Source organism: Equus caballus, chromosome X (genome assembly GCF_041296265.1).
Source record: "Equus caballus isolate H_3958 breed thoroughbred chromosome X, TB-T2T, whole genome shotgun sequence".
Taxonomy (NCBI): domain Eukaryota; kingdom Metazoa; phylum Chordata; class Mammalia; order Perissodactyla; family Equidae; genus Equus; species Equus caballus.
The window spans coordinates 24,692,808-24,720,216 of NC_091715.1; the positions used below are offsets into that span (position 1 = coordinate 24,692,808).

The 27,409-nt window shown below is 39.3% G+C and overlaps 1 protein-coding gene across 8 annotated transcripts in view; it reads left to right on the top strand.

The window, feature by feature from the left end:
* GK (glycerol kinase) overlaps positions 1-26,161 on the top strand; it is a 68,483-nt gene extending 42,322 nt beyond the window's left edge. For 4 of the 8 annotated variants that reach the window (XM_014728799.3, XM_014728796.3, XM_014728797.3 and 1 more), the window contains 10 exons: positions 4,811-4,853; positions 5,327-5,407; positions 14,532-14,610; positions 17,065-17,161; positions 17,710-17,794; positions 18,312-18,432; positions 18,543-18,686; positions 20,422-20,502; positions 23,119-23,205; positions 25,014-26,161. In XM_014728799.3, coding sequence (XP_014584285.1) covers positions 4,811-4,853; positions 5,327-5,407; positions 14,532-14,610; positions 17,065-17,161; positions 17,710-17,794; positions 18,312-18,432; positions 18,543-18,686; positions 20,422-20,502; positions 23,119-23,205; positions 25,014-25,024 — 829 coding nt within the window. In that variant the 3' untranslated portion in view covers positions 25,025-26,161. The remainder of the gene's footprint in view (positions 1-4,810; positions 4,854-5,326; positions 5,408-14,531; positions 14,611-17,064; positions 17,162-17,709; positions 17,795-18,311; positions 18,433-18,542; positions 18,687-20,421; positions 20,503-23,118; positions 23,206-25,013) is intronic. The other 4 variants (XM_070258139.1, XM_070258141.1, XM_014728798.3 and 1 more) reach the window with 1 other exon arrangement.
* The last annotated feature ends 1,248 nt before the right edge of the window (positions 26,162-27,409 follow it).

A 27,409-nucleotide genomic window follows, 5' to 3' on the forward strand; every position in this document is an offset into this window, starting at 1 on the left:
GGGTCAGCAGTCCTCATGCAAGAGTGTGACATTATTGATGTGAGAGTTTTTTGGAAGGAGATTGGGAGATATGGAAATTCTTTGCAGGTCATGGTATCCCAAGGGTACAATCAAGATAGCTTGAGTCAGCATGAGTCTGGAAACATATTCCTTGAACTCTGAGCTCCAGGCAGCTGAGTCAGGAGTCAAGAGAAATGATAGAAAAGTAGGCCATTTCTGTCCTTCTTTCCTCCTCCGCCAGGCACACTAACGCCAATAAATCAGGTGCTCTCTCTATTTGTCAAGTACCTAACACAGCAGAGAGCACAAGGGAGGTACCCAATAAAATTGCCTCCTGTTTCCTCCTCTTTCTGCTCCCCTTCCCCTTGAGCATTCTCAGCCAAATCCTAAAATGGAGAATTGAAGTTAGGGAGGGCTCGTTGAGTATCTCTGCAGCCCCTGCAGGTTGGAGGAGGGAAATAGCAAATTGTAAAATCTTAGGGCTCATATTTCTCTTCTCGAGGGGACGGAACACAAACATACAGTTAATCATATTATAAATCAGAATTTACGTGCCGTAAGAAACTTTGAAGTACTGCTATTGGATTTCAAAGGGAGGGGAGAAAAATCACAAAAGATTGTTAGTAATGAGATGTTTTGAAGAATGAGTGATATTGGTGAGGGCACAGAACACTGAATGAGGATGTGAATAGGGAAATGGAAAAACTTGTTTAGAGAATGGCGAGAACGTTTGGGTAGGGAAGTGGGAGGAAATAAGGCTAGGATCGTGTTGTGAAGCCCTAAAGTTCTGACTGAGGAGGTTTTTCGTCATAGGCAGTGGGACACTTCAGAAGGTTTGTGAGCTGGTGTTCAGAGATGACTGGAGCTGGCCATTAATGCTATGGCAGTCCTAGGTCAAAGGGAGGAGAGACTAGAGGCAAAGAGGCCGTGGAGGAGGCCACTACATCATCCCAGGAAGAAGAACAAGAGCTGAGCAGGATGGGGACAGAGGGACGCTGTGGGTGGATGTCCACAGCACTGCAGAGAGAGGAGAGACAGGAAGTAGGTATGGAGTCTAGTCACCTGGGCCCAGTGGTTGGGCTTAGCCAAAGTAGAATGGGCCTGGTTTGAAGAATATCTGTTTGGGACATGTTTGTGGTACTGGTAGGCCAAATATTGCACACATTTAGAAATGTAGAATGAGTTCAATATAAAAGTAGAGACTTTGAATTTCCCTCATTTAGAGGTGATTTTGAATCAATAGGAATGGATAAAATTACCAAGGAGATATTTAGAAGTGCAAGACACAGGGGTAAAGAGTTCAGAAAAATAGAGTGCAGTTATTCATTAATGTGGAAATCTAGGGTAGAGATATTTAAGAGGTCAGCAGTGCAAAGTACTCCCAAAATGTCATGGAGGCTGAGAATGTGAACAGACCAGTGTACATAAAAATTAGGTCTTCAGTGGTGATCTCCAAGAATGAAGCTTTTGTGGAAAGAATGTTCAAGATAAAAGCCAGGTTGCTGATGGTCAAAAAAGATGTGGGTAGGTAGAAAATAGCGACAGCAGGACAGAATTTGCTTTGCAAAAATGTAACCATCCAGGAATGGTGAGCAAAGTAAGTAGTTCTTTAGGTTAACAAGATCATGCCAAGCTTGGGGAAATTTTTTTGTTTGTGTTTTTAAGTTAATGGCAAGACCAGAGAATGTTTCTTTGGAGTCTGAGTAGAAAACAGATGGAAACTGTAAAATAAATGGGGAGATAAGTGATAGGCAAAGTGAAGTCCTAAGAGGTTAGAGAGATTGGGACTGAGAATTTAGGTAATCTCTCTGAATCTCAGCAGGGAGAAAATGGCAGTCAGCTCAGAATTCAGTGGAAAGTTTCCCTGTCTCTGTTTTGGGGTAGAGGAACAGACTATGGGTGATTCTAATTCTTTTTTAGTCTGTTTGTATTTTCTAATTTTTCCAGAATGAACAAGGATTATTTGAACATTAAATTTTGCTTTTAAGAAAGAGAACCCAAGGGGCTGACCCAGTGGTGTAGTGGTTAATTTCACGGGCTCCGCTTTGGTGGCCCAGAGTTCCCTGGTTTGGATCCTGGGTGCGGACCTACACGCCACTCATCAAGCCATGCTGTGGCGGTGTCCCACATGCTAAATAGAGGAAGATTAGCACAGATGTTAGCTCAGCGACAATCTTCCTCAGCAAAAAGAAGAAGATTGGCAACGGATGTTAGCTTAGGGCCAATCTTCCTCTCCAAGAAAGAAAGAGAGAGAACCCAAGATAGATGCCTTCCCTCCCCAGAGGTGCTGACTAAGTGTAATAAAGGAGCCCTTTTGCCTCCTTCACAGCTTCAGCCTGGGCCACTCACCCTCCCCCCGTGCACAGTCTTTGGCACACTTCTCCATGATGAATAGCAAGTAACCTTTACCTTCACAGAGGTTAGAAAAGTCAGGCATCTTTCTGGGATGTTAGAACACAGTACAATCTTGAGGAAGGGTAGGTAGACCATATAAATGCTGAAAGCTCCATATATGTTTGATGACTGTGAAGAAAAAATAATAAAATTTAAGAGGAAAATGATTGCCTGTGTACTGCTTTGAAAGCTGTGACCTAAATGTAGCAAGTGAGTCTCTTCATACATTGATGATGCTCCTTAATTGTTAAGAATACTAACTTAAGAATTCACTTTTATTAAGTGCCTTGAGCCTTTGTATCAATTTTGTACTTTAAGACTTGTACACTACTGTTTGGTACACAGTGTTTTTTGGGCTTTTTTGTTTTTATTATTTATTTATTTATTTTTTGGTGAGGAAGATTAGCCCTGAGCTAATATCTATTGCCAATCTTCCTCTTTTTGCTGAGAAAGATTGTCCCTGAGCTAACATCTGCTCATCTTCCTCTATTTTATATGTGGGATGCCTCCACAGCATGGCTTGATGAGCGATGTGTAGGTCCGTGCCCAGGATCCAAACCTGTGAACCCCAGGCTGCCAAAGCAGAGCACACGAACTTAACCTCTACACCACTGGCCCAGCCCCTACAGAGTGTTTTTCTGGGGGCTAATTGGTACAGATTTCTCCTTCAAAAAGCATGAAAGAGATAATTAACTTTCATTTTTATGAATATTTAGTAAAGGAGATTAACTTAAAATACAAAGCATTTTCAGCATCACGGAAGTAAAAAGGTATAGTGATTTATGTGTTTTAATTTGTAAATATGTTATTACCTGTACCTAGTGTTATTTGACTGATGTCTTTTAAAACTTAGACACAGTAGTCCCCCTTATCCACAGTTTCGCTTTCAGTAGTTTCACTTACCCACAGTCAACCGCAGTCCAAAAATATTAATGGAAAATTCCAGAAATAAACAATTCATAAGTTTTAAATTGCACGTCATTCTGAGTAGCGTGATGAAATCTCACGCCATCCTGCTCCGTCCTGCCCGGGACATGAATCATCCCTTTGTCTGGCGTATCCACGCTGTATACGCTACCTGCCCATTAGTCACTTAGTAGCCCTATTGGGTATCAGATCAACAGTAGTGGTGTCGCAGTACTTGTGTTCAAATAACCCTTATTTTACTCAATAATGGCCCTAGAGCACAAGAGAAGTGATGCTGGCAATTTGGATATTCTCTTACTGTGCCTTATTTATAAATTAAACTTTATCATAGGTGTATATGTATAGGAAAAAACATAGTATATATAGGGTTCGGTGCTGTCTGTGATTTCAGGCATCCAGTGGCGTTCTTGGAACATACCCCCCGTGGATGGCGGGGGGACAACTGTATTCACTAGTCCCATGCTCTGTGAATGTGTTAGCTGTTCATAATGCAGGCCAAGAATATGTTTGGGTGAGAAAGGATAGAATATTTGGGGCTAATTCTTATTCACAACAGTGGTGCCTGGAAAAATGTTTATGGGAAACAATAGCCCTTGGTTTCTGTTTGCTGCACAAGACAAACGCAGCTGATGTCGCAGAACACAGCCGCAAGGCCTGTGGAGAGGGAATCCCAAGCTCGGGCAGGGCGGCTTGCGGAGAGCCAAGGGTGGCAGTTGCAGCCAACTCAGTTGAAAACTATTTCACTGTGACCCTTACTGGTATCAGTTTAGGCTGCTTATCTGCCTGGCCTAAGTCAAAACTCCTTCCTCATGTCTAAATGGCACACTTGTTGCGGGGTCTGAAGCTTATACCGATAAGGCTGCCACGACAGAAAATTCGGTTCTTCCATGGCAGCTGTGTTACAGTCTGGCTCTGACTCACGCTGTTAGAATGCCTCTCCTGCAGGGAGACTGGGAAAGCGAGGCCTTAATTAGCCTTCCCCTCTATGTCACCCCTGTCCCTGTGGTCCAGCTACATTTTCCTGCACTCTGGACGGAGCTTCCTCTCTGTGCCAGAAGAGAGTGGCGTTTCTCAGTTGATGACTGACTAATGGCAGAGCTAAGCTGGCCAGCCCCATTGGTGAATGGCCCTTAGTCACAGTGCTTCACTGCACGTGGATTCGTAGCAGCCTAACTGTGACTGAACATAGAATTTGTTGTCATTCAGCAATATTTTCTTAACACAGCCCTGGGCTATGACTGACGAAGCGCTAAATACTTTACCTGCATTTTTCCATTCAGATGGTACTAAGTACGTTTCCTTCTAGATTTATCTTGAAAACAGTATTCCAAAGAGTACGCGATGTTTATTAACTTTTGGAACTTTTCTAAAACTTTAATGACTTTTGTTGTACAAAGTTAAATGTCAGTTTAAATGATTTGTCTTATTAATGTTTCATCATTTACTTTTAATAAAATTGTTATACTGTTCATTCTTCCCCCAACTATAGGTATGGAACAGGCTGTTTCTTACTATGTAATACAGGCCGTAAGGTTGGTTTTTTCAAATTAAAACATTGATGAAAGTCTTCTTGAACTTCACATAAATAATGCTTGAGCATAATTGGCTATTAAGTTACTTTGGCGTCTACAGCATTTATTTACTCTTTATCAGGATTAAATTTAGAGCTCAATAAAAATGCTGAAAATCGCTAAATTTGAATGGTTCTAGTAAGAACCATTTTAGGTTCTTTGACTTTTATATTTGTGTTTTTAATTGTGTTGGTGGGATAGCTACACTAGAACCTTCCAGATTCTTAATGGAAATCTAATTTGGAACAAGGGATAAAGTTTTTGTTCTGTTTAAGTGTATTCTTAATGCTAGAAATTTTGACTATTAAGATTTATTTTTTAAATTGGTGTATTTATTGAATTATTTTGTAGCTAGGTCATTTTAGCTTTCAAAAATATTCTTAGGCTATCTTTTTATTTGCCTGGCTACTGAAATCTTTTTCTCCTTCCTACAGTGTGTATTTTCTGAACACGGCCTTCTGACCACAGTGGCTTATAAACTCGGCAGAGATAAACCCGTATATTATGCATTGGAAGTAAGTTTTTTCCGATCAACATGGATAATATGACAAACTGTCAAAGCTGATGAAACTCACAGTGTTTTCTAACACCTTTTCTGATAAATCTGAATAGATAGGACTCAAAAAACTCAGTTTTCTTCTTGGCATTCAGTTAGGTAGAAGGACCCTGAGACTGAGCTGGTGTCCCAGGCTCCCAGGAGTCCTGGATTATTTTGTATCGGCTCCTCAGTTCTTTTACCAATTAATTGTGTGACCCTGGGCGTGTTACTTAACCTCTTTGCAGTGTAAGATTTTCTGTCTCTAAAGTTTACTGAAGGCATCGACTTATTCGCTAACATTTTTTTCAGCATTTCATTATAACCACAAAGCCTCAGTGTTCCAGAGAGAACCGCTGGGCCCAAAAAAAAACAGAGCAACTCTCTTCATGTGTATCCTCGTAAAAATAAATTTTCTGTCACATTTTGATGGGAGAAAGAAAGCGAGGAGATTTATGCCATTTTTCACTCAAGCATTTGTTTCAGACATGTTTGCAAATTCTAGTAGGAATGTGTCAGCCTAAGTCTGTAGGGCAAGGTGAGTTTGCATTAGAACCTTTATTTATAAAGTCAGTGAAGCAGTACTCTTTGTGTAAAATCGGAAGCATTTCTTTTTTTTTTAAGATTTTATTTTTCCTTTTCTCCCCAAAGCCCCCCGGTACATAGTTGTGTATTTTTAGTTGTGGGTCCTTCTAGTTGTGGCATGTGGGATGCCACCTCAGTGTGGCCTCACAAGCGGTGCCATGTCTGCGCCCAGGATCCGAACCGGTGAAACCCCGGGCTGCCAAAGTGGAGCGTGTGAACTTAACCACTCGGCCACGGGCCGGCCCCAGAACAGAGGGGATTTTTAAAGTGCAAATTCATCATTTCTGCTGATGTGGACCTCTACCTCGTTTTCATCACCAAGAGAGTTCTTTTTTTCTCTCCCTACCCCCTGGCATGGGATTCATCTAGGCCTGATATTTTGACATCTCTAGGTTCCTATTTTCATTATCAGTAAAAAGGAATTAAGGCACAGGATCCTTTAGTTGTTCTAAGACTTTAAACTCAATTAAACTGTCTCAGTTTGTCCCACTCTTTCTCGGTGGAAAATTTTTCTTAGTGGTGGAAGAGACTGAAGCAAAATAGAGCAGTCAATTAGTTCCGTCTTCCCTCTGCCGTCTGTTAATAGCGCGCTGTCTTCCCGAAGCGGTGCTTTCCCCTTTCCTTGTTCATCTTCTTTTTCTAAATATTATTTCACAAAAGAAAATCCTTTTGGGAGTTTTTAATATGATTATGAACTTGAGCTTACTTAGGATTTGAGACTTGCATGTTCTGTGTTCTTTCATAGGATGTAAGTTCCCTGAGGCCAGAGTACTTGTCTGTCTAGTTCACCACTCTGTCCCAGCAGGCTGGCATGTGGTAGACACTCAGTAAATATTGGTTACATACCAAATCCTATTTTCTGCCATATTTGTCTATTTAAATATGAGCTTCAAAGAGGGTTCGCTATATTCCCCCATTGGTTTCTTTTTGTTTTTTTTAAAGATTGGCACCTGAGCTAACATCTGTTGCCAATCTTCTTTTTTTCTTCTTCTTCTCCCCAAAGCCCCCCAGTACATAGTTGTATATCTTAGTTGTAGGTCCTTCTGGTTGTGGCATGTGGGACACCACCTCAGCGTGGCCTGACGAGCGATGCCATTTCCGTGCCCAGGATCTGAACCAGCGAAACCCTGGGCCACCAAAGCAGAGCACGCAAACTTAGCCACTCAGCCACGGGGCCAGCCCCCATTGGTTTCTTTAAATGTCCTTTCTCCCCTCTCTTCTTTGGTATGATTTATGATTATAGTGTAAGGTTTTCCTTAGAGTTTTTCATCCCTCTTGAGCCAGATATTCCATTTTAGATATAAGCCTGTATATTAGTGAACTATTGCTGTATAACAATATTACCACAAATGTAGGTGGCTTAAAACCACACCCATTTGTTATCTTACAGTTCCCATGGGTCAGGAGCCCCGGAACAGCTTAGCTGGGTCCTCTGCTCAGGGTCTTGCAAGGCTGCAGCCAAGGTGTTGGCTGAGGCTACAGTCTCACCTGAGGCTCCGTCTGCTTGCAGGCTCACTCAGCTTATTGGCTGAATTCAGTTCCTTGCGGTTGTAGGACTGAGGGCTTTGGTTTCTTGCTAGCTGTCAGCCAGAGGCTGCCCTCAGCTCCTAGAGGCCACCTTCGTTTCTTCCCATGTTAGGGCTCCTAGCATGGCCCTCTGCTTCCTCAGAGCCAGCAAGGGAGACCCGGAGTCCAGAAAACAGGCATGATAATCTTATGCGATATAGTCACGTACACATCATCACATACATCCTGTCACCTTTGACATGTGCTACTGGTTAGGAGCAAGTCATAGGTCCTAACCTATGGCATGAACACCAGGAGGCGGGGCTCATGGGGCTACCTTAATTAAGAATCTATCTGCCACAGCCTATAAACATTGTTTATGGAGTTTTGTCATGTACTTTCTTAGAAAGTATACTTTCTGAGCAATAAATAGTTTGTTTTTTTGGTTTTTTTTTTTTTGATGAAGATTAGCCCTGAGCTAACTGCTGCCAATCCTCCTCTTTTTGCTGAGGAAGACTGGCCCAGAGCTAACATCCATGCCCATCTTCCTCTACTTTATACATGGGACACCTACCACAGCATGGCTTAACAAGCAGTGCCATGTCCACACCCAGGATCTGAACCGACGAACCCTGGGCCACCCAGAAGCAGAACGTGCGCACTTAACCGCTGTGCCACTGGGCCGGCCCTAAATAGTTTTAATTTTAGTTCCCTAACTTGTTACTGAAGTATTGATGATATAGATTACATTTCAAAAATAATGCTCCCCCAATTCAACTCTGTTCCTTTTCTCTTTTCTATGCAATTAAAAATGGTATAGAATTCAAGTTTGCATTTATAATCTTATAAAATTAAGTACAGTATAAATGTGTATGTAGAGATACCTATTACTGTAGCATATACAAAATTGTGTTTACTATGCCTAATGCATGATTTTAAGCAATTTAAGGATAATCTTAGTTTTATGTAATTTTTCTCCACACCTACTGATTTTAAGTGTAACGACCTTGCAAGATACAACTCTCCTCCATCCTGAAATATTTGCTTTATACAGATACTGTTCGTGGCAGTGGCAATCATGTCAAGGAGCTTTTGAGGAAAAGTATGCTTGCCTGCTATGACATTACATCAAATCTGCTTGATCTTCCTTTTTTTGAGGAAGATTAGCACTGAGCTAACATCTGCTGCCAATCCTCCTCTTTTGCTGAGGAAAACTGGCTCTGAGCTAACGTCTGTGCCCATCTTCCTCTACTTTATACCTGGGACGCCTACCACAGCATGGCTTGACAAGCGGTGCCATGTCCGCACCCAAGATCTGAACCAGCAAACCCTGGGCCGCCAAAGCAGAACGTGCGCACCGCTGTGCCACCAGGCCGGCCCCTGCTTGATTAGTTTTAATCCAGTCTTCCTGTAACCTCTTTCTTAGCCTTTCACTTTCCAGGCTATGTGTCTAGTTTTTATATAATTTAGTCCCCTTATCCTGTTATCATTGAATTTATTCTTTATGCCCTCTCATTTCTATTATGTCTTTCTTAGAGTACAACCATTAGGCTTGCGAGCACCTTTCCCCGAGGATCATGACTTAGGCCAAGGGTTGGTTCTTATTTGTAGATGATGCACTTAACTATTGGATCTTGATATTTAGGATATAATTGACAAATATCAAATAACTTATTTGATAGCAAGTAGACAGTCACTTTCTGTCTATCATTTTAGGTTTCCGTTCCTGTACTCTTTTTCCTGCCCATCTCAAAGCATTATACCATCTTCCACTTTATCTCCTGCTTCTGAATTCAGAAGACCACATCTTTTGTGAATTTGGAGGTTTCTCTCATTTTTATTAATGTTTTTAAAGGCTAACTAATACTATGTGTTATATCCTTAGACCGAAATTATATATTTCTTTCAGATAAGTATTTTGAATCTACCTTTTATTTTCTTATATTGACTCTATTTCTTCACTCACAACCAAACTCTCCTGTACACCTCTGATGACCAAATTTAGAATACTTTTTTTCTGGAGCCTTAATGGTAGCTTTGTATTTTTTTTGTTTTAATCTAAGTAATGCCCTCTGGTTCTCAACCAGTTACCTTTAAGTAAAACCTTAAATTTGCTGGGGCCCGCCTGGTGGTGTAGCAGTTAAGTTCGCACACTCTGCTTCAGCGGCCCGGGGTTCACAGGTTTGGATCCTGGGTGCAGACCTACACATTGCTCATCAAGCCATATTGTGGCAGCGTCCCATATACAAATTGAGGAAGATTGGCATGAGTGTTAGCTCAGGACCAATCTTCCTCACCAAAAAACACCCCACGAAACACCTTGATATTCCTTTTGCTAAAACCATATTGCTTCCTCTCAAAAAAATATTGTCTAAGCATGTAACATCCTGCCCTTTTCAATGGAAATGAGGCACATCCACATTTGGTTTCCAAAAATATAAAGTTCCACTAGCTGATAGTCAGAAAACCACTCTAATAGACTTCTAGCACAGTGGCTTTTTTTTTTTTTTGGTGAGAAAGACTGGGCTTGAGCTAACATCTCTGCCAATCCTCCTCCATTTTATGTGGGATGCCACTGCAGAGTGGCTTGACGAGTGGTGCTAGGTCTGTGCCTGGGATCCGAACCTGTGAATCCTGGGCCACCAAAGCAGAGCATACAAACTTAACCACTACGCCACTGGGCCGGGCCCCACAGTGGCTTTTTTATTTTTATTTATTTATTTATTTATTTTTGTTTATTTATTTTTTTTATTGGGTTAATGATAGGTTACAATCTTGTGAAATTTCAGTTGTACGTTAATGTTTGTCAGTCGTATTGTAGGTGCACCATTTCACCCTTTGTGCCCACCCCCCGACCCCACCTTTCCCCTGGTAGCCCACAGTGGCTTTTTTAAATTCATAGTTTACTCACCTAAAACTATTGAAAATATATACATTTCTTAGCTAGATGCCATTTAGAGCCAGTATCTTTTGAGAGTATAAGGAGAAGGGACATCTGTTTTTTGTTGTCTTTTTTTTTTTTGAGGAATATTAGCCCTGAGCTAACATCCACTGCCAATCCTCCTCTTTTTGCTGAGGAAGACTGACCCTGAGCTAACATCCGTGCCCATCTTCCTCTGCTTTGTATGTGTGACGCCTACCCCAGCATGGCTTGCCAAGCGGTGCCCTGTCCGCACCCGGGATCCAAACCGGCAAACCCTGGGCCGCCAAAGCAGAACATGGGAACTTAACTGCTGCGCCATCAGGCGTTTTTTAAATTAGATCTAGAACTGTGCTATCCAGTATGGTAGCCACTAGCCACATGTGGCTATTGAGCACTTTAAATGTGGCTAGTCCAAATTGAGATGTGCTGTAAGTATAAAATATATACCCAATTTCAGACTTAGTACAAAAAATAGATAAAATATCTCAATAATTTTTATATTGATTGCATGTTGCAATGATAATATTTTTAATATATTAGGTTAAACAAAATACCTTACAATTAATTTAGCCTGTTTCTTTTTACCTATTTAATCTGGTAACTAGAAAATTTAAGTCATATATGTGGCTCACATTATATTTCTATTAGACAACACTGGTCTAGAAAATCTTATATATTTACTAGTCTTTAGCAACTACTGTCTCTGAATTGTTTGCTTCCAAAGGAAATTTGAAAGTAAAATTCTTTTTTTTTTGTTTGAGGAAGATTAGCCCTGAACTAACATCCACTGTCAGTCCTCCTCTTTTTGCTGTGGAAGACTGGCCCTGAGCTAACATCTGTGCCCATCTTCCTCTACTTATCTTCCTCTACTTTATATGTGGGATGCCTGCCACAGCATGGTTTGATAAGTGGTGTGTAGGTCCATGCCAGGGACCCAAACCTGTGAACCCTGGGCCACCAGAGCAGAGTGTCTGAACTTAACCGCTACGCCACTGGGCCAACCCCGAGCTTAAAGTTGTTTTGTTTTTTTCTTTTTGAGGAAGATCAGCCCTGAGCTAACCACCGCCAATCCTCCTCTTTTTGCTGAGGAAGACCAGCCCTGAGCTAACATCCATGCCCATATTCCTCTACTGTTTTGTATGTGGGACGCCTGCCACAGCATGGCTTTTTGCGAAGCAGTGCCATGTCCGCACCTGGGATCCGAACTGGCAAACCCTGGGCTGCCGAGAAGCGGAACGTGGGAACTTAACCGCTGCGCCACCGGGCCGGCCCCCCGAGCTTAAAATTCTTTAATCTCTCTAAGCAAAAAATTTATTTACTTCCTCTTGATGGTCCCACTAAGTACCTAAATATGTAACATATCAAAGTTAGGAAGTGTGTTAAGAACTTCTTTTTTGTGGGGAGACATGGGTTAGAGTCCCTTTTGTTGTTGAATTTGAGAGGTATTTGTTGAATTGTCTTTGGCCCATTTTTTTTTTTAAAGATTTTATTTTTTTCCTTTTTCTCCCCAAAGCCCCCCGGTACATAGTTGTATATTCTTCATTGTGGGTCCATCTAGTTGTGGCATGTGGGATGCTGCCTCAGCGTGGTTTGATGAGCAGTGCCATGTCTGCGCCCAGGACCCGAACCAACCAAACACTGGGCCGCCTGCAGCGGAGCGCCCGAACTTAACCACTCAGTCACGGGGCCAGCCCCGTCTTTGGCCCATTTTTAAAGCCCAGTTATATTTGCACAGTGATGTCATATCTGTTCCTCAAATAACTTTTTGTAGCTAAAAGACCACTGTATAAAGAGAGCAATTGTGGTGTTCCGCAGCTTTGCAGTAACGTATAGTTACTTGTTGGTTAGAAGCTATGAATAATAGAATGTATCAGCATATGCAGCATCTAGTTTATGCATCCTGAATACTAACAGCAAGAGGGGCGGTCATTTATAATTCAGTTAACTGAACTGGGGACAGGGAGGTAGGCAACAGATAAAAAACGTTGTGCTCCCTACAATTCATGTCACCTGACTTTTTGGTTTGGGCTGACTCTGTAGACGGAGTTTACATTAGTAATCTATATGAATGAAACGGCAGAACCAAAAAGCTTATTTTGGAATTCCTAATGGTTTGTGCTGATACTTTTTTTACCCTCGTGATCTTTTTCTTTTTTTAAGATCGGCACTTGTGCTAACATCTGTTGCCAATCTTTTTTTTTTTCTTCCTTCTCCCCAAAGCCCCCCAGGACATAGTTGTATATTTTAGTTGGGGGTCCTTCTAGTTGTGGCATGTGTAATGCTAGCTTAGCATGGCCTGATGAGCGGTGCCATGTCCGTGCCCAGGATCCGAACTGGTGAAACCCTGGGCTGCCAAAGTGGAGCACGCCAACTTAACCACTCGGCCATGGGGCTGGTCCCCCTCATGATCTTTGTATAACAGCTTTATTGAGATATAATTCAGATATCACATGATTCGCCCTTTTAAAGTATATAATTCAATGGTTTTAGTATATTCACAGAGTCGTGCAACCATCACTACAATCTCACTTTCGAACATTTTCATCACCCCATCGCCCCAACCCTAGACAAGTACTGATCTACTCTTTGTCTCTAGATTGCCTATTCTGAACATTTTATATAAACAGAATCATGCAATATGTGGTCTTTTATGACTGGCTTCTTTCATTTTGCGTAAAGTTTTCAAGGTTCATCCATGTTGTAGCAGAATTTCATTCAGTTTCATGGCCAAAACAATATTCCATTGTGTGGATATTCTACATTTTGTTTATCCATTCATCAATCGATGGAATTTGGCTAATACTTTTTTAACACTTAAAAAATTAATGAGTTTCTGGGTTGGCCCAGTGGTGCAGCAGTTAAGTGCACATGTTCCGCTTTGGCGGCCCGGTATTCGCCGGTTCAGATCCCGGGTGTGGACATGGCACTGCTTGGCACGCCATGCTGAGGTAGGTGTCCCACACATAAAGTAGAGGAAGGTGGGCACAGATATTAGCTCAGGGCCAGTCTTCCTCAGCAAAAAGAGAAGGATTGGCAGCAGATGTTAGCTCAGGGCTAATCTTCCTCAAAAAAAAAAATTAATGAGTTTAATATTTACAATCAGTAAGAATCTTCCTATATGTCCTCATATTGAGCCTCATAGTACTTCATTTAGGTAGATGTTATTAGCGTCACCACCATTTTATAGGTGAAGAAATGGAGGCTCAGAAAGCCTAACTAATTTCCCTAAGATCACATAGCAACTCAGAACTAGAACTCACAGTCAAACCCAGTTCATCTGACTCCAAATTGTATGTTTCCTTCCTTATTGCCACAGCACACCCCGCCCTCAGTCCCTTGGTGATTTTGTTGTAAAGAAAAATTACTTTGTAGTTAGCATCTTTGCTAACTATTTGTTGTTTTTGCTTGATTTAATATACTGTTAGATATGGGAAATGGACTTGAAAATAACTTTTTTTTTTTTTTTGGAGGAAGATTAGCCCTGAGCTAACATCTGCTGCCAATCCTCCTCTTTTTGCTGAGGAAGGCTGGCCCTAAGCTAACATCTGTGCCCATCTCCCTCTATTTTATATATGGGACGCCTGCCACAGCATGGCTTGATAAGTGATGTGTAGGTCCACACCTGGGATCCGAACCGGCGAACCCCGGGCTGCCGAAGCAGAACATGCAAGGTTAACCACTGCGCCACTGGGCCACCCCGAAAATAACTTTTAATGTGGCCTCTCCCAATAACTTTGTGGATAAGATGGGAATGTATATACTGAGGTGGTAACATACCTCAGTAGCTTAGCAACAGATAGAAGAGTTATCCGAGAAGCAAACCACTCAATGCATTGATGTCCACCTGTGGGGACGGGGCCCAGGGTGTGCTGGAGGGCTGGCTGCTTTTCCGTCACATGAGAAACGTCTGTAATGACCTAGATAAAAATATGTTTGTATTAGAAGACCTAGTTTATGATATTTGTAGAAACCCCAAAGTTGAAATTTTTGAATTTTATCCATCTGGTAGGGTCACGCATAGAGAATACACTCAATAAAAACTTTTTATAGTGATAACATATATTGTCTCTCGGATTCCTTTTTTCCCTAGGGTTCTGTAGCTATAGCTGGTGCTGTTATTCGCTGGCTAAGAGACAATCTAGGAATTATACAGACCTCAGAGGAAATTGGTGAGTATGTTCTAACAAAAGGTTAGAATCTCAATAAGGAAAATTTTTAATATTTTACTTTTACAATCTGTTAATACTTGTGCTTTGCCCCATATGTGTCATTAAATTATATGGATCCCTATTACGAGTTTGATTTATACATAAAAGACTATTTTGTGAAGACTTATAAAACAACAAATGGACATGATTAGTGGTGGATTAATAAACTGACAAGGTAGGGCATAAAAATTACCCAACTGTAAAATTGAACACCAAAGATTGCCAGAATCTGCAGGTGAAGTAGTCCAGTTAAATTTAGCGGATGACAAAGAGCTTTAACTCTTAGAGTGAGCATTAAAATGCCAGTACCTAATCTATACAATGAAAACTAAAAGACCTTCTTGAAAGAAATCGACGACGACATAAAGAGATGGAAAGACATTCCATGCACATGGATTGGAAGAATAAACATAGTTAAAATGTCCATACTACCTAAAGCAATCTACAGATTCAACGCTATCACAATCAGAATTCCAATGTCATTCTTTACGGAAATCGAACAAAGAATCCAAAAATTCATATGGGGCAACAAAAGACCCCGAATTGCTAAAGCAATCCTGAGAAAGAAGAACAAAGCTCGAGGCATCACAATCCCTGACTTCAAAGCATACTACAAAGCTACAGTAATCAAAACAGCATGGTACTGGTACAAAAGCAGATGCACAGATCAATGGAACAGAATTGAAAGCCCAGAAATAAAACCACACATCTATGGACAGCTAATGTTTGACAAAGGAGCTGAGGGCCTACAATGGAGGAAAGAAAGTCTCTTCAACAAATAGTGCTGGGAAAACTGGACAGCCACATGTAAAAGGATGAAAATCAACCATTCTTTTTCACCATTTACTAAAATAAACTCAAAATGGGTCAAAGACCTAAAGATTAGGCCTTAAACAATAAGTCTTCTAGAAGAGAATATCAGCCACACACTCTTTGACAATCAGCTTCAAAAGAATCTTTTCAGACGCCATAACCCCTCACATGAAGGAAACAATAGAAAGAATAAACAAATGGGACTTCATCAGGCTAAAGAGCTTCTTCAAGGCAAGGGAAAACAGGATTGAAACAAAAAAACAGCCCACTAATTGGGAAAAAATATTCACAAGTTATTTATCCAACAAAGGATTAATCTCCATAATATACAAAGAGCTCACACAACTCAACAATAAAAAATCAAATAACCCAATTACAAAATGGGCAGGGGACATGAACAGACATTTCTCCAAAGAAGATATACGGATGGCCAATAGACACATGAAAAGATGCTCATCATCACTAATCATCAGGGAAATGCAAATCAAAACTACACTAAGATATCACCTTACACCTGTTAGAATGGCAAAAATATCCAAAACCAAGAGTGACAAATGTTGGAGAGGCTGTGGAGAAAAGGGAACCCTCATACACTGTTGGTGGGAATGCAAACTGGTGCAGCCACTATGGAAAACAGTATGGAGATTCCTCAAAAAGTTAAGAATAGAAATACCTTATGACCCAGCCATCCCACTACTGGGTATATATCCTAAGAACCTGAAATCAGCAATTCCAGAAGTTCCATGCACCCCTATCTTCATTGCAGCATTATTCACAATAGCCAAGTCATGGAACCAACCTAAATGCCCAGCAACTGATGATTGGATAAAGAAGTTGTGGTATATATATACAATGGAATACCACTCAGCCATAAAAAAGGACAAGGTTGTCCCATTCACAACAACATGGATAGACCTTGAGAGTATTGTGTTGAGTGAAATAAGCCAGACAGAGAAGGATGAACTCTGTATGACTCCACTCATAGGTGGTAGTTCACATATGGACAAAGAGAACTGATTGGTGGTTGCCAGGGGAAAGGGGGTCGGGGGAGGGCACTAGGGGTGAAGTGGTGTACCTACAACATGACTAATAATAATGTACAACTGTAATTTCACAAGGATGTTAACTTTTACAACCTTAATAAAAAAAAAATGCCGGTACCTATAATTTAAGTACTAATCTGGCTATTTTCAGTCTATGGATAATTATTTTGAACTCACCTACCTGCTCTGTCATTGACTTGCTTAATTTTGCCTGAAGGTGAGACAATCAGAAACACATTTCTGATCAGGGGCACACCGGAGGCCACTTCTTCGTCTCCTAGTCAGCTACCTTAAAAATTGTGGAAATGAGCTAAAATACCTTAAAACTAATCCGGTTCCTCTATTTTGGGGGCTGGGTTTCATTTTAGTGGGGGTGTTCAATGTGGGGAAATTTGTTTTGGTTGCTCGTGGCATTCTGCTGTCATTAGGAACAGTTTGCTGTACTAATGAACAAGAAATCAAAAGCCCCATCCTAATTGTTTTAAACAGATGTGTTTGTTAACTAAAGTAAGTAGGAGATATTAGAGTGATTTTTGTTTATGTTTTTGTTTAATATTAGAAAAACTTGCTAAAGAAGTTGGTACTTCTTATGGCTGCTATTTCGTCCCAGCATTTTCAGGGTTATATGCGCCTTATTGGGAGCCCAGTGCAAGAGGGTAAGAATTGAAAATGAGGTATGCTTTTGTGGGTTCTGATTTATTCACTAAATTAGCTGATAACATTAGTTAATAGTTTCCTATCTATTTTCAAATGATTTTAAAGTGTTGAGGAAACCTTTTCCATTTGGAGAGTATAATTTCAGAACTTTTAAACTCCAAGAAGTTATAAATAATCTGACAATAAGCCCCCATATTCATATTCATGAATTTATATCCATATTCATATTAGTATTGTTATCTTTTATCTTCAAGGCATCTGCAAGTTATGTATCAAAGGGACATCGTCGAGCTGAATACTGATTTGGTTTTATATTATTGTCATGTATTCAGATGGATCGTGAACTTTTTCCTATGTGGATGCAGAATTGTGGACTCGAAGGACTTTCCAAGCTACTTAATGTTTATTCCAGTTTGGGGGGTTTTTAATGTCCTTTTTTCTTCTGCACTTTTCTGTCTACAAATTCAGTCTTTCCATGTTCAGGACATTTCAGATTGATGACTCGTTTTTTCCACTCTAATCTTAAAATCTTTGTGTATGTCTTTAGGATCATCTGTGGGCTCACACAGTTCACCAATAAATGCCATATTGCTTTTGCCGCATTAGAAGCTGTCTGTTTCCAAACCCGAGAGGTAATAAATAGAGGCCTGTTTTCTTGTACTTGATCCTTTTATCACTCTTAAACAAATTATATACTAATGCCGGAAATTTATGAAGTACTTTGTCGAAAGTTAAGCCTGCCTAAACACTAATCTAATAAATGTAAGTGTTGGTTCTTTGTCCAGCTGTCATTACCTTCTAAGTTCCCATTATCTGCCAGGCGCTGGGCATTTTACAGTCGAGGGCTGGGATGCTGAATGGTACATATTAGACAAAGGGAATAGCACAAACAGGCATCAAGGCAGGAAACCAGGGTGCAAAACAGAGTGGTTTGGCTTGGCTCGATATAACGGTGAGTGCAGCGGTGTCGTGAGAGAAAATGTTGGTTGTGACCAGATCAACGAGGGCCTGGAAGCCCAGAATAAGAAGTCTAAATTTTATTCTGTAGGCTTTGGGAAGGTCTTGAGGGTTTTTAAGTAGAAGATTGCCATTTTGAGAGATGTTACTGTGAAGTCGTTTCATTATGTTCATTGCGTTGGTTTGTTTAAGATTTTGGATGCCATGAACCGCGACTGTGGGATTCCACTCAGTCATTTGCAGGTAGATGGAGGAATGACCAACAACAAGATTCTTATGCAGCTCCAAGCTGACATTCTGTACATCCCAGTAGGTTAGTGAGCCTTCTTTCCTTTAAACTCCCAGAGTAACATTTCCCTCAGCAGAACTGCTTTTTTAGGCATCGGTAACTGCAAAGACGTTGACGTGGCTCTCTCCCCTCAGTGAAGCCCTCGATGCCTGAAACAACGGCTCTGGGAGCTGCCATGGCTGCAGGCGCTGCAGAAGGCGTCGGCGTCTGGAGTCTCGAACCCGAGGATTTGTCAGCTGTCACAATGGAACGGTTTGAACCCCAGATCAATGCTGAGGGTACATTTAAAGAATGAAACTTTTAACGGCATACCGTGGAAAGCACCTTAGTGAGAGAGCGTTGGCCTTTCTGTTGATTCCTAAGTTAGGAAACTAAGTAAATAGCAAATGCTGCTGTTTCAGATTTGGCTCCTCAGCGTGTTGGGCTACACTCAATGAGTGTAAATGAGAGAAATCCTTATAAAAACACCTCCTAAAATCTCTTTTTTTTCCCCCTGCGCTTCTATTGTTTACAGTCCTTTCATGTAGAAGGAGAACACTGCCACGCTATCAGTTTTGGCTTGTTAGCACAGCCGTTTTTAAAAGCGAGAACAGAGATATAGCAGCCACCAACCCCTAATGTCTACACTGGATCATCTTTGGTTCCAATGGTCTGGTTTTAGAACATGATTACCTGGGCTAAGGGACATTCTGGTAACTTGTAAGCATAGCAGAGCTAGCCTGACAAAAGCAGCAACAATTTCAGTAAATGAGCATTAAATGATCTATTCACTGTCCTAACAAACTAAGCTAAGCTGCAAGCTCTGACCGACACCTTTATTAAAATACAGTGATGCAGCTCTTAAATTGAAATAAATGTGAGTACAAAAGCAAGGTTTTTTATATACTGAATTTAGTTTTATAACTTTTTTTTTTTTTGAGGAAGATTAGCCCTGAGCTAACATCTGCTGCCAATCCTCCTTTTTTTGCTGAGGAAGACTAGCCCTGAGCTAACGTCCGTGCCCACCTTCCTCTACTTTATATGTGGGATGCTACCACAGCATGGCATGCCAAGCGGTGCCACGTCCACACCCAGGATCCGGACCAGTGAACCCTGGGCCGCTGAAGCAGAACGTGGGCCCTGCTGCGCCACCAGGCTGGCCCCTGGTTTTATAACTTTTAAAAAACCTATGTATAAAATAGCATCAAAGTGGATTTTGAGCTATTGGGAAATAAGCTTTCAAATTCATTTTTGTTTAATTTTCTGGAAGACTATGCCAGCACTTCTTAATTGTATTCGTTCTTTTCCATATATAAGAAAGTAGATCGTAATGCTAGTAATTTTATAGTCAGACAGTGTACCATGTACCCTGATGTAGAAATGTGTTTCAAAATCTGATATTCTGTCTCTAAGTAATGTTTAACTTTTGCAATATTAGATAAAATATGAAGTTCAAGAATTTTTCTACTTCTGAAAAGAACTGCTTTTTAATAAGCAAATAATGTTCAGAGCAAGTATATGGTCTCAAGACACGAATCCCTCTCTTAGAGCAAGGAACTTGTGTGCAAAAAGTTAAGGATTAGTTTTCTGATTAGAGCCACCCGTGCCATTTTTAGGCCTTAGCCCAGAGTTAATCAATTGTGTCAGTTGTCCTTCCCTTCACCAACCCCTCTTGTCTCCCCACAACACACACACACACACAACAAAGAGAGAACAGATCAAATGGGATTCCCCTTTCTAATTCGTCACCACTCATTTGTAAATGGCCTGGTCTTAGCAGGTAGCCCTCTCCCAATCTCCCTTCACCCTGTAGACCCAGCTGAATTTCCCCTCCAACTTCCAAGCAAGCGTCTCTTTCGGTCACTGGCACTCCCTAGCAACCATACTCTCCCAAATATGAATCCTGGTAAAGTCCCATGTCAGTTTATACGTGTAACAATTAGTCAAGAATGCTGAGTGAACGTAAGTGTGGTCCTTAGAACATCTCAGTAAACCACCTTTCATATGTGTGTTTTTCCTACCTTCTATTTCTAGAAAGTGAAATTCGTTATTCTACGTGGAAGAAAGCTGTGATGAAGTCAATGGGTTGGGTTACAACTCAGTCTTCGGAAAGTGGTAAAAATGTTTTTAATATTATTGCCACTTTTTCTTAGTATGTTCAATATCTTATTTGAATATCTGGCCATTTATACTTAGCAAGGCTGCTCTGAAGAAAAGCATTTTCATATGTCCGAAGTTTCTAACATTTTAAAAACACTTTAAAGTTCTATACATAAAATGTAAATTATCAGGTTGATATACATCCTTAACTCTGTCCTACTATATCTTTTCTTATTAGTTTATTCCTGGTACTTCAATTGATAACTTAGTTTTCTAAAAGTGAAATTATTTCTAGTTTCTTCTTAATGAAAAAAAATCAACTATAGTCTTTTTTTTCTCTTAATATCTTACTTTACCTTTTTGGGGGGCTGTCTTCATGACCTGAACCAGCTGAAAGCTGTATTAATTTCAGGATATATTGCGCCACTTCCTAGGCTGATTCCAAGTTCTTAGTGGGTGTATATTATGGGAATTCACTGGAATCAGAAAGGAAGAAATATATCCAACACAGTAGAGTGTCATAATAGATTTGGAAATGCTCTTGGCAAAAAACAAAGGACTATTGTTTTCACTCACTTAGGTAGGAAGGTATTCAGCTTAAGTAAACCATTTAGTTGTAAGCAGTCTTAAGCTGTCTTTAATATGCTTTTGATATTCAAACAGCCTTAAACATGCCTTTAATATGGCATAATATTTTAATTCTTTGCTAAATGCAAGATATGGAACATAATGGATGGAACAATGGCCAGGAATGTATTGAAGCATATGCTTTAATGGAGAAGAGTTTATAAATGAAAGGTAACCTGCCTTCCAACCCCAAAGTGAGTATAGAACCACTTTTAATGTATCTGGCTCTTAGGAGAAGCTTCTGGAATCATCCACTACCATAGATCACTGTGATCTGTATTTTCAGTCCTGGATGTTCCTATTTGAAGCTTTTGTTTTTTCTCCTAAATAAGCTTAATATCCTTTTTCTTTAATCTTTTGTTCTGAGACTCAACTTCCTTTCCAAGATGGTGGCAAAGCTTTTCATGCTAAGGCTGTTTGCAATTTTGAGACCGTTTATAATTAAATTTCTCAATCATTTTTCTACCACAGTGCTAGTTTCTGTACAAGATATAACAGATGTGTGCCACCTCATCTAGTGGTTGTATTTTTTTAACTCTAGGATGTTAATTTTTTTTTATTGCAGTAATGTTGGTTTATAACATTATATAAATTTCAGATGTACGTCATATTTCAGTTTCTTTTTAGATTATATCATGTTCACCACTCAAAGACTAATTTCAATTGGATGTTAATTTTGAATACACTTCTTATTTAAAGAATGTTAAATATTCTAGATATATAGTTTTAAATTCAAGAAAAGCATAGGGGTTGGCCAGCCCCGTGGCTGAGTGGTTAAGTTCACGCACTCTGCTGTGGCAGCCCAGGGTTTCACTGGTTTAGATCCTGGGCGTGGACATAGCACCGCTCATCAAGCCATGCTGAGGCGATGTCCCATATAGCACAACCAGAAGGACCTACAGCTAGAGTATACGGCTATGTACTGGGGGGCTTTGGGGAGAAGAAAAAAAACGAAAGCGTAAATATAAGAAATATTCTTTAAAGAAAGAGATTCCAAGAGAATCCAGGTTAGAAAATAATCAAAGAAGCATGTTCTCAGGCAATTTTTGTAAGTGTAGGTTAACACAATTTAGCTTTTAAGTTACAGTAATATTAATTCTCGGGTGCATTTTCTTATACACCAATTTCTATTTAAAAAAGAAAATGAATCCAATAGGGTGTGAAATGCATTTTCAGTAGACTATAATTCTTCTCTGATAGCCAAAGGATCCATAATTTGAACTTTGGGGGAATTGGATTGCTCATTTAGCATCTTTTGGGGAACAATCAAGAAAGCTAAAGTCAGTAGCCTCCCAAAAAGTTCTCTCTTTGGCTTCGCCAGTGTAAGGCTTATGTTGGTCTATATGCACAATAGTAGTACCCCTTTATCTGCAGGGGACACGTTCCAAGACCCCTGATGGATTCCTGAAACCGCGGATAGTACTGAACCTTATATATACTATGTTTTTTCCTATATTTACATACCTATGATAAAGTTTAATTTATCAATTAGGCACAGTAAGAGATTAACAGTAGTAACAATAAAATTGAACAATTAAAATGTACTATAATAAAAGTTATATGCATGTCGTCTCTCTCTCAAAATATCTTATTGCACTGTATTCATCCTTCTTCTAACGATGTGAGATGGCACAGTGCCTGCATGATGAGCTCAAGTGAAGTGAAGTGAATGACATAGGCGTTGTGAGGTAGCATTATTTTGGGACCGCGGTTCACCGCGGGTAACTGAAACCACAGAAAGCAAAACCGCGGATAAGGGGAGACTACTGTATGTTCTTGGCTACTCGTAGCGTGCTATCTGTATTGTTTGTTCATTGTCGTAAGCCTTCAATATTGATTATAGTTTTGATTTGAAATAATAACTCTTTGCTAGCTTTTATGAATATACTATTTTTATAACTTAATTTGTTTTGCTGTCATGTGATTCTTAACACAAATATTGTAATTATGTGTCTCTCTTTTGGTTTGCTTGACTGGAATTCCCTTCTACTTGGATGACCACAGGTGACCCTAGTATCTTCTGTAGTCTACCCTTGGGCTTTTTTATAGTGAGTAGCATGGTAATGTTAATCGGAGCAAGGTACATCTCAGGTCAGTTACTCTTTAAATTAGACGATTTTATTAGTTAGCATTAATATATTTGTGTGTAACTCAGCAGAAAGTTTTCCATGTTTTTCGTTCTTCCTATGCTAAGGAACCTGGAAAATCCGTTAAATGTCTAGTTGGTTAGACCAGTTAATCTTTGGGGGCAGTCAGAATGAGGGACTGTGGCTCTGCTTAACCTCTTTCAATTTGCAGTAGATGATGAGGATTTGAGGGGCTCCGTTCTGCCCTCAGCAGCAAAAGTGCACGCGCTACTGTTAATGCTCAAATGGAAGGACTTTCTGAGTGACAGATGAAACTTAAAGTCTAATTTTTGACCATGATCAAATTGGCTTTCAAGCGTACATAAGCTGTTTCTCATACTTATGAAAATTTGCTACGCAAGTCTTAATCTTTCAATTCTAGTAAGAGTGTTGGCCAGAGTATGTTAGCAGAGTTTCTGTAAAACTCTAAAACTAGGGGAAATACATAGTCACTTTTATTTTAATTAAAAGAATACATTTTGCGAACTCATGTTTTTAAAATTGCTTAAATAAATTGGGGTTGAAACTAAAACTGAATTATTATTTATGAGTAAAATTGCTCAGCATATTATGAAATACATTGCATAACCTGTGTTATGTGTTAACTTAAGTGTAATAATCATTTTTGGAAGCCATTCTTGATGATAGCTCACTTTTTCTCCAAGTTAATGGCTTAAATGGAAGTGACTTAGTCCATATGTTGCCAAGAAAGTGAAACATTTTTAAAATCTTCATAATTAGGGAAAGAGTTTAATTATTTCTCTCAATTAATTAGATGGATGGCCTGGGTTTTACGTGTAAAATGTAAACTTTATTGATATGGCAGAAGATCTGTCTGTAAAAATCTGACAAGCCTTAATTTAGCTTGGCATCATCGTTTAGCTATATGTACATACATACATACATATATATATATGTATATATGGAATGAAAATTATTTACATCAGCAAAACATTAGATTATCTTTTAATTAGTGATAAAATATAGGTTACTTGCATGAGAATTTAAAACTATGTTTCCTTCTTTTGTATTCTTCAATGCAGGATAAATGTTTCAGTCTTCTGCTTCCGTAATAACAATACCTTATGTTGGCATTAGTGCTTTACATCCTACAAAGGGCTTCTGTATACATAAATCTATACAGAATTAGCAGATGACTATTTTCTGTCTGCTTCTCAAGAATGTTTGTTGAAGGAGCCCTTATATTCCCCTGAAGAATTGTAACTTTAATTTATAAAGAAACTTATATGCTATTTTAGGAGAAGTTCTATTATTCTGTTATTATCCTGAGGGGGTTGTTTTTGGCTGCATAATGATGGTCTGGAAAAGGAAAGAAAAGAACATGGCAGCTGAATGTTTTCATGGATTCTTTTTTCCCTCTGTTTCCACTTTGGTACCATGACAGGATGAAAAAGCCTGTTCTCTATGAAAATTGAGACATGTAGCATATCTCTACACTAAAGGATACATTAAGTGTCCAAATGCCTAAGCTTCCAAAATGGATGATTGCCATCTTTAGGTTCTCTCTTGGTAACATATGCTGAGATTGGAGAACAGTGGGAATTGCTTGCCTTGGTAAACAATTAGCAATAGTGTTAATATTTGCTAATTTTGGAATTGGTCCAGTTATATTTCTTGCATTTTGACTGTGAAGCAGTATTTAGAGACCATATGGAATTTCTAGCTCAGTAAATGACTAGTAGTCTTCATTGCTTTAATTCCTGAATTTCATGTATGTTGCTATTGACATATGGTTTTTGTTCCCCATTTTAGGTATCCCGTAAATAATACCAACTCATGGATTCCAAAGATGCGACCTCTTTATCTAATGAGAGAATCCAGTGGTTGTCTCTAAATGTGATGACACTATTCATAGACTCTGATTTTATTTATAAGCCACTTGCTGCATGACCCTCCAAGTAGACCCGTGGCTTGAAATAAAGAAAATGCAGCAGAAAGAATGTTATAGAAACATTTGGTGTGTTTTTTAACATCAACAGTTAAGATTGGACCAGCCACCTTTGGGGCTGACCCCTTTTTTGCCATCACTTCCTGCCCCATTCCCTCTAAGATCTAAGAATTCAGATCCTGTCCATTGGAATCTTTCGTCGAACAAATTCAGACGCTCGTGGGCCAGGATGTCATTCTCTGCACTACACACACTTGATTAAAGGTTTCTTACTAACTGGCTAAAAATGAGCAACTTTTTGTTTGTTTCTTTTTAACAGACGGCCAAGAGTCCTCTTTTCTGCCTATTAGGGAGACCACAGCATCCTCACTGACTGTTTAAATGGAAACCTCTATTAAATTCTTAAAATGGAAATTTAGTGCTCTCATAGCTTAGATATTTTTCTGAAAAGTACTTGCTAGAGCTGAAACTCCTTGGACATTTTCCATGGTCTCACTAATTACGCCGAACTGCCGTCTGGATCTTATGGGGAAGGACACTTTGACCTTTTTTTTCCATCTCTCCTTTTTATATATTTTGCATTGCATGTCTAACATGCATGCCTATATACTTTATATATTGAGGGTAGCCCATTTATAAATTAAGAGTACATTTACATGGTCTCGCTAACGACACTGAACTTCTGTCTGGATCTTATAGGGAAGAACATTTCTTTTTTTTCTTTTCATCTCTCCTTTTTATATTTCTTACTTTGTATGTATGACATACATGCCTATATATTTTCTATACTGAGGGTAGCCCATTTATAAATTAAGAGCACATTGTATTCAGCAAGTTATAATGGGGCTGGTCTTAAGTGGACCACTATATGTATAAATATTTTGGAGAAAACACTGTATACATTTTTGGGCAACGGTTATGCATATTATTTACAAGGAGAAACTTTTTCTTAAAGAGCCAACCTTTAAAATTTAAGTAAATGTTCTATGTCAATAAAAGAAAATGTACTTTATTGTGACTTCAACTGTATTTTTTATATCTTACCTTTTTATTTGTTTTAGCTGGGTATATGCTGAGAAAGAAAAAGAAAACAACTGTGGAATACTGTAGTAAATATTGCTTTAAACACAAGCACTAGTCCGTATAAAGTTATTTTCCTTTGACATAATTTTAGATTTATTTGGGATCCTTTTGGAGGGTGTCGAAAAAGCTTAAAAACTTAAGTCGAAAAAAACCTTAGAAATAAAGCCAAGAATCTCTTTTTATCTAAATACTTTATCAGTTGTGGATAAGCAATTATTCTATGTGGGATGACAGAGAATTATTTCTGCTTACTGTCATTACAACTGAAAAAAGGTTTACTATTAGAAATGGCTCCCAATGAAACCAAGAATTTCTCAAAATATTTAGTATTACGTATTATAAAAACTTACCTAATCTAGCTGCATAATGTCAATTTCAAAAATATTTTTAATTTCTGTTTACTATGAATAAAATACTGCCCCCCAATTATTTTCTTCAGTCAGAACTGAAAATGGGAAAATATTTATATATTAGTATAAAAGGTTTTATTTTGTTTTGGATTAATGGTAGCTTGCATTTGCAGTTCTATTTGTCCTGTTTCTATATTATTGAATCTGCTGGGTTTTATTGATGCAGCTGCCACTTTAGTGACATAAATATTATAGAAAGGTATCATGAAGTTATTACGTTGTGGCAAGGGTACTTTTTAACATAATTATATTTCTACAAAGATAGGTTGAATTAACTGTGAATAATGTGAAAATCACTGTTCAGATAATTTTAAGGTTACACTCATTTTCTACAAATTGCAATATTTATAAATGTTTGAAATTGTACACATTGATATTTAATGATAAATGTACTTAAAATAAATTGACCCCTCATTCTTACTTGCATTTCTCACTTAGAGACTAGAGCTTAGATCAAAGTTAAATTGAGAAAGCTATTTCAGGAAACGTGGAGCTCCCCTGCTAGCACTTGATCAGGCGCATTCTGAAGAATTAGCCAGCAGCTGAAGAAATCGTTTCTGAATGATGAGCACCTTAATCGTTCTGTTAGAAAAGACTACACTGTGCCATCTCAGCATCCAGGAAATGCCCTGGTGAGTTGAGCAGCCGTTATCAGGAGGGTCTCACGTGGCTAACCATGACCTTCTGCTGGTTTCTCTCCGCCTTGATTAGTCGGTGGAGTCAAGTACCCCGCTGTTCTCTCAACTTGCTAGCCAACACCTCAATCT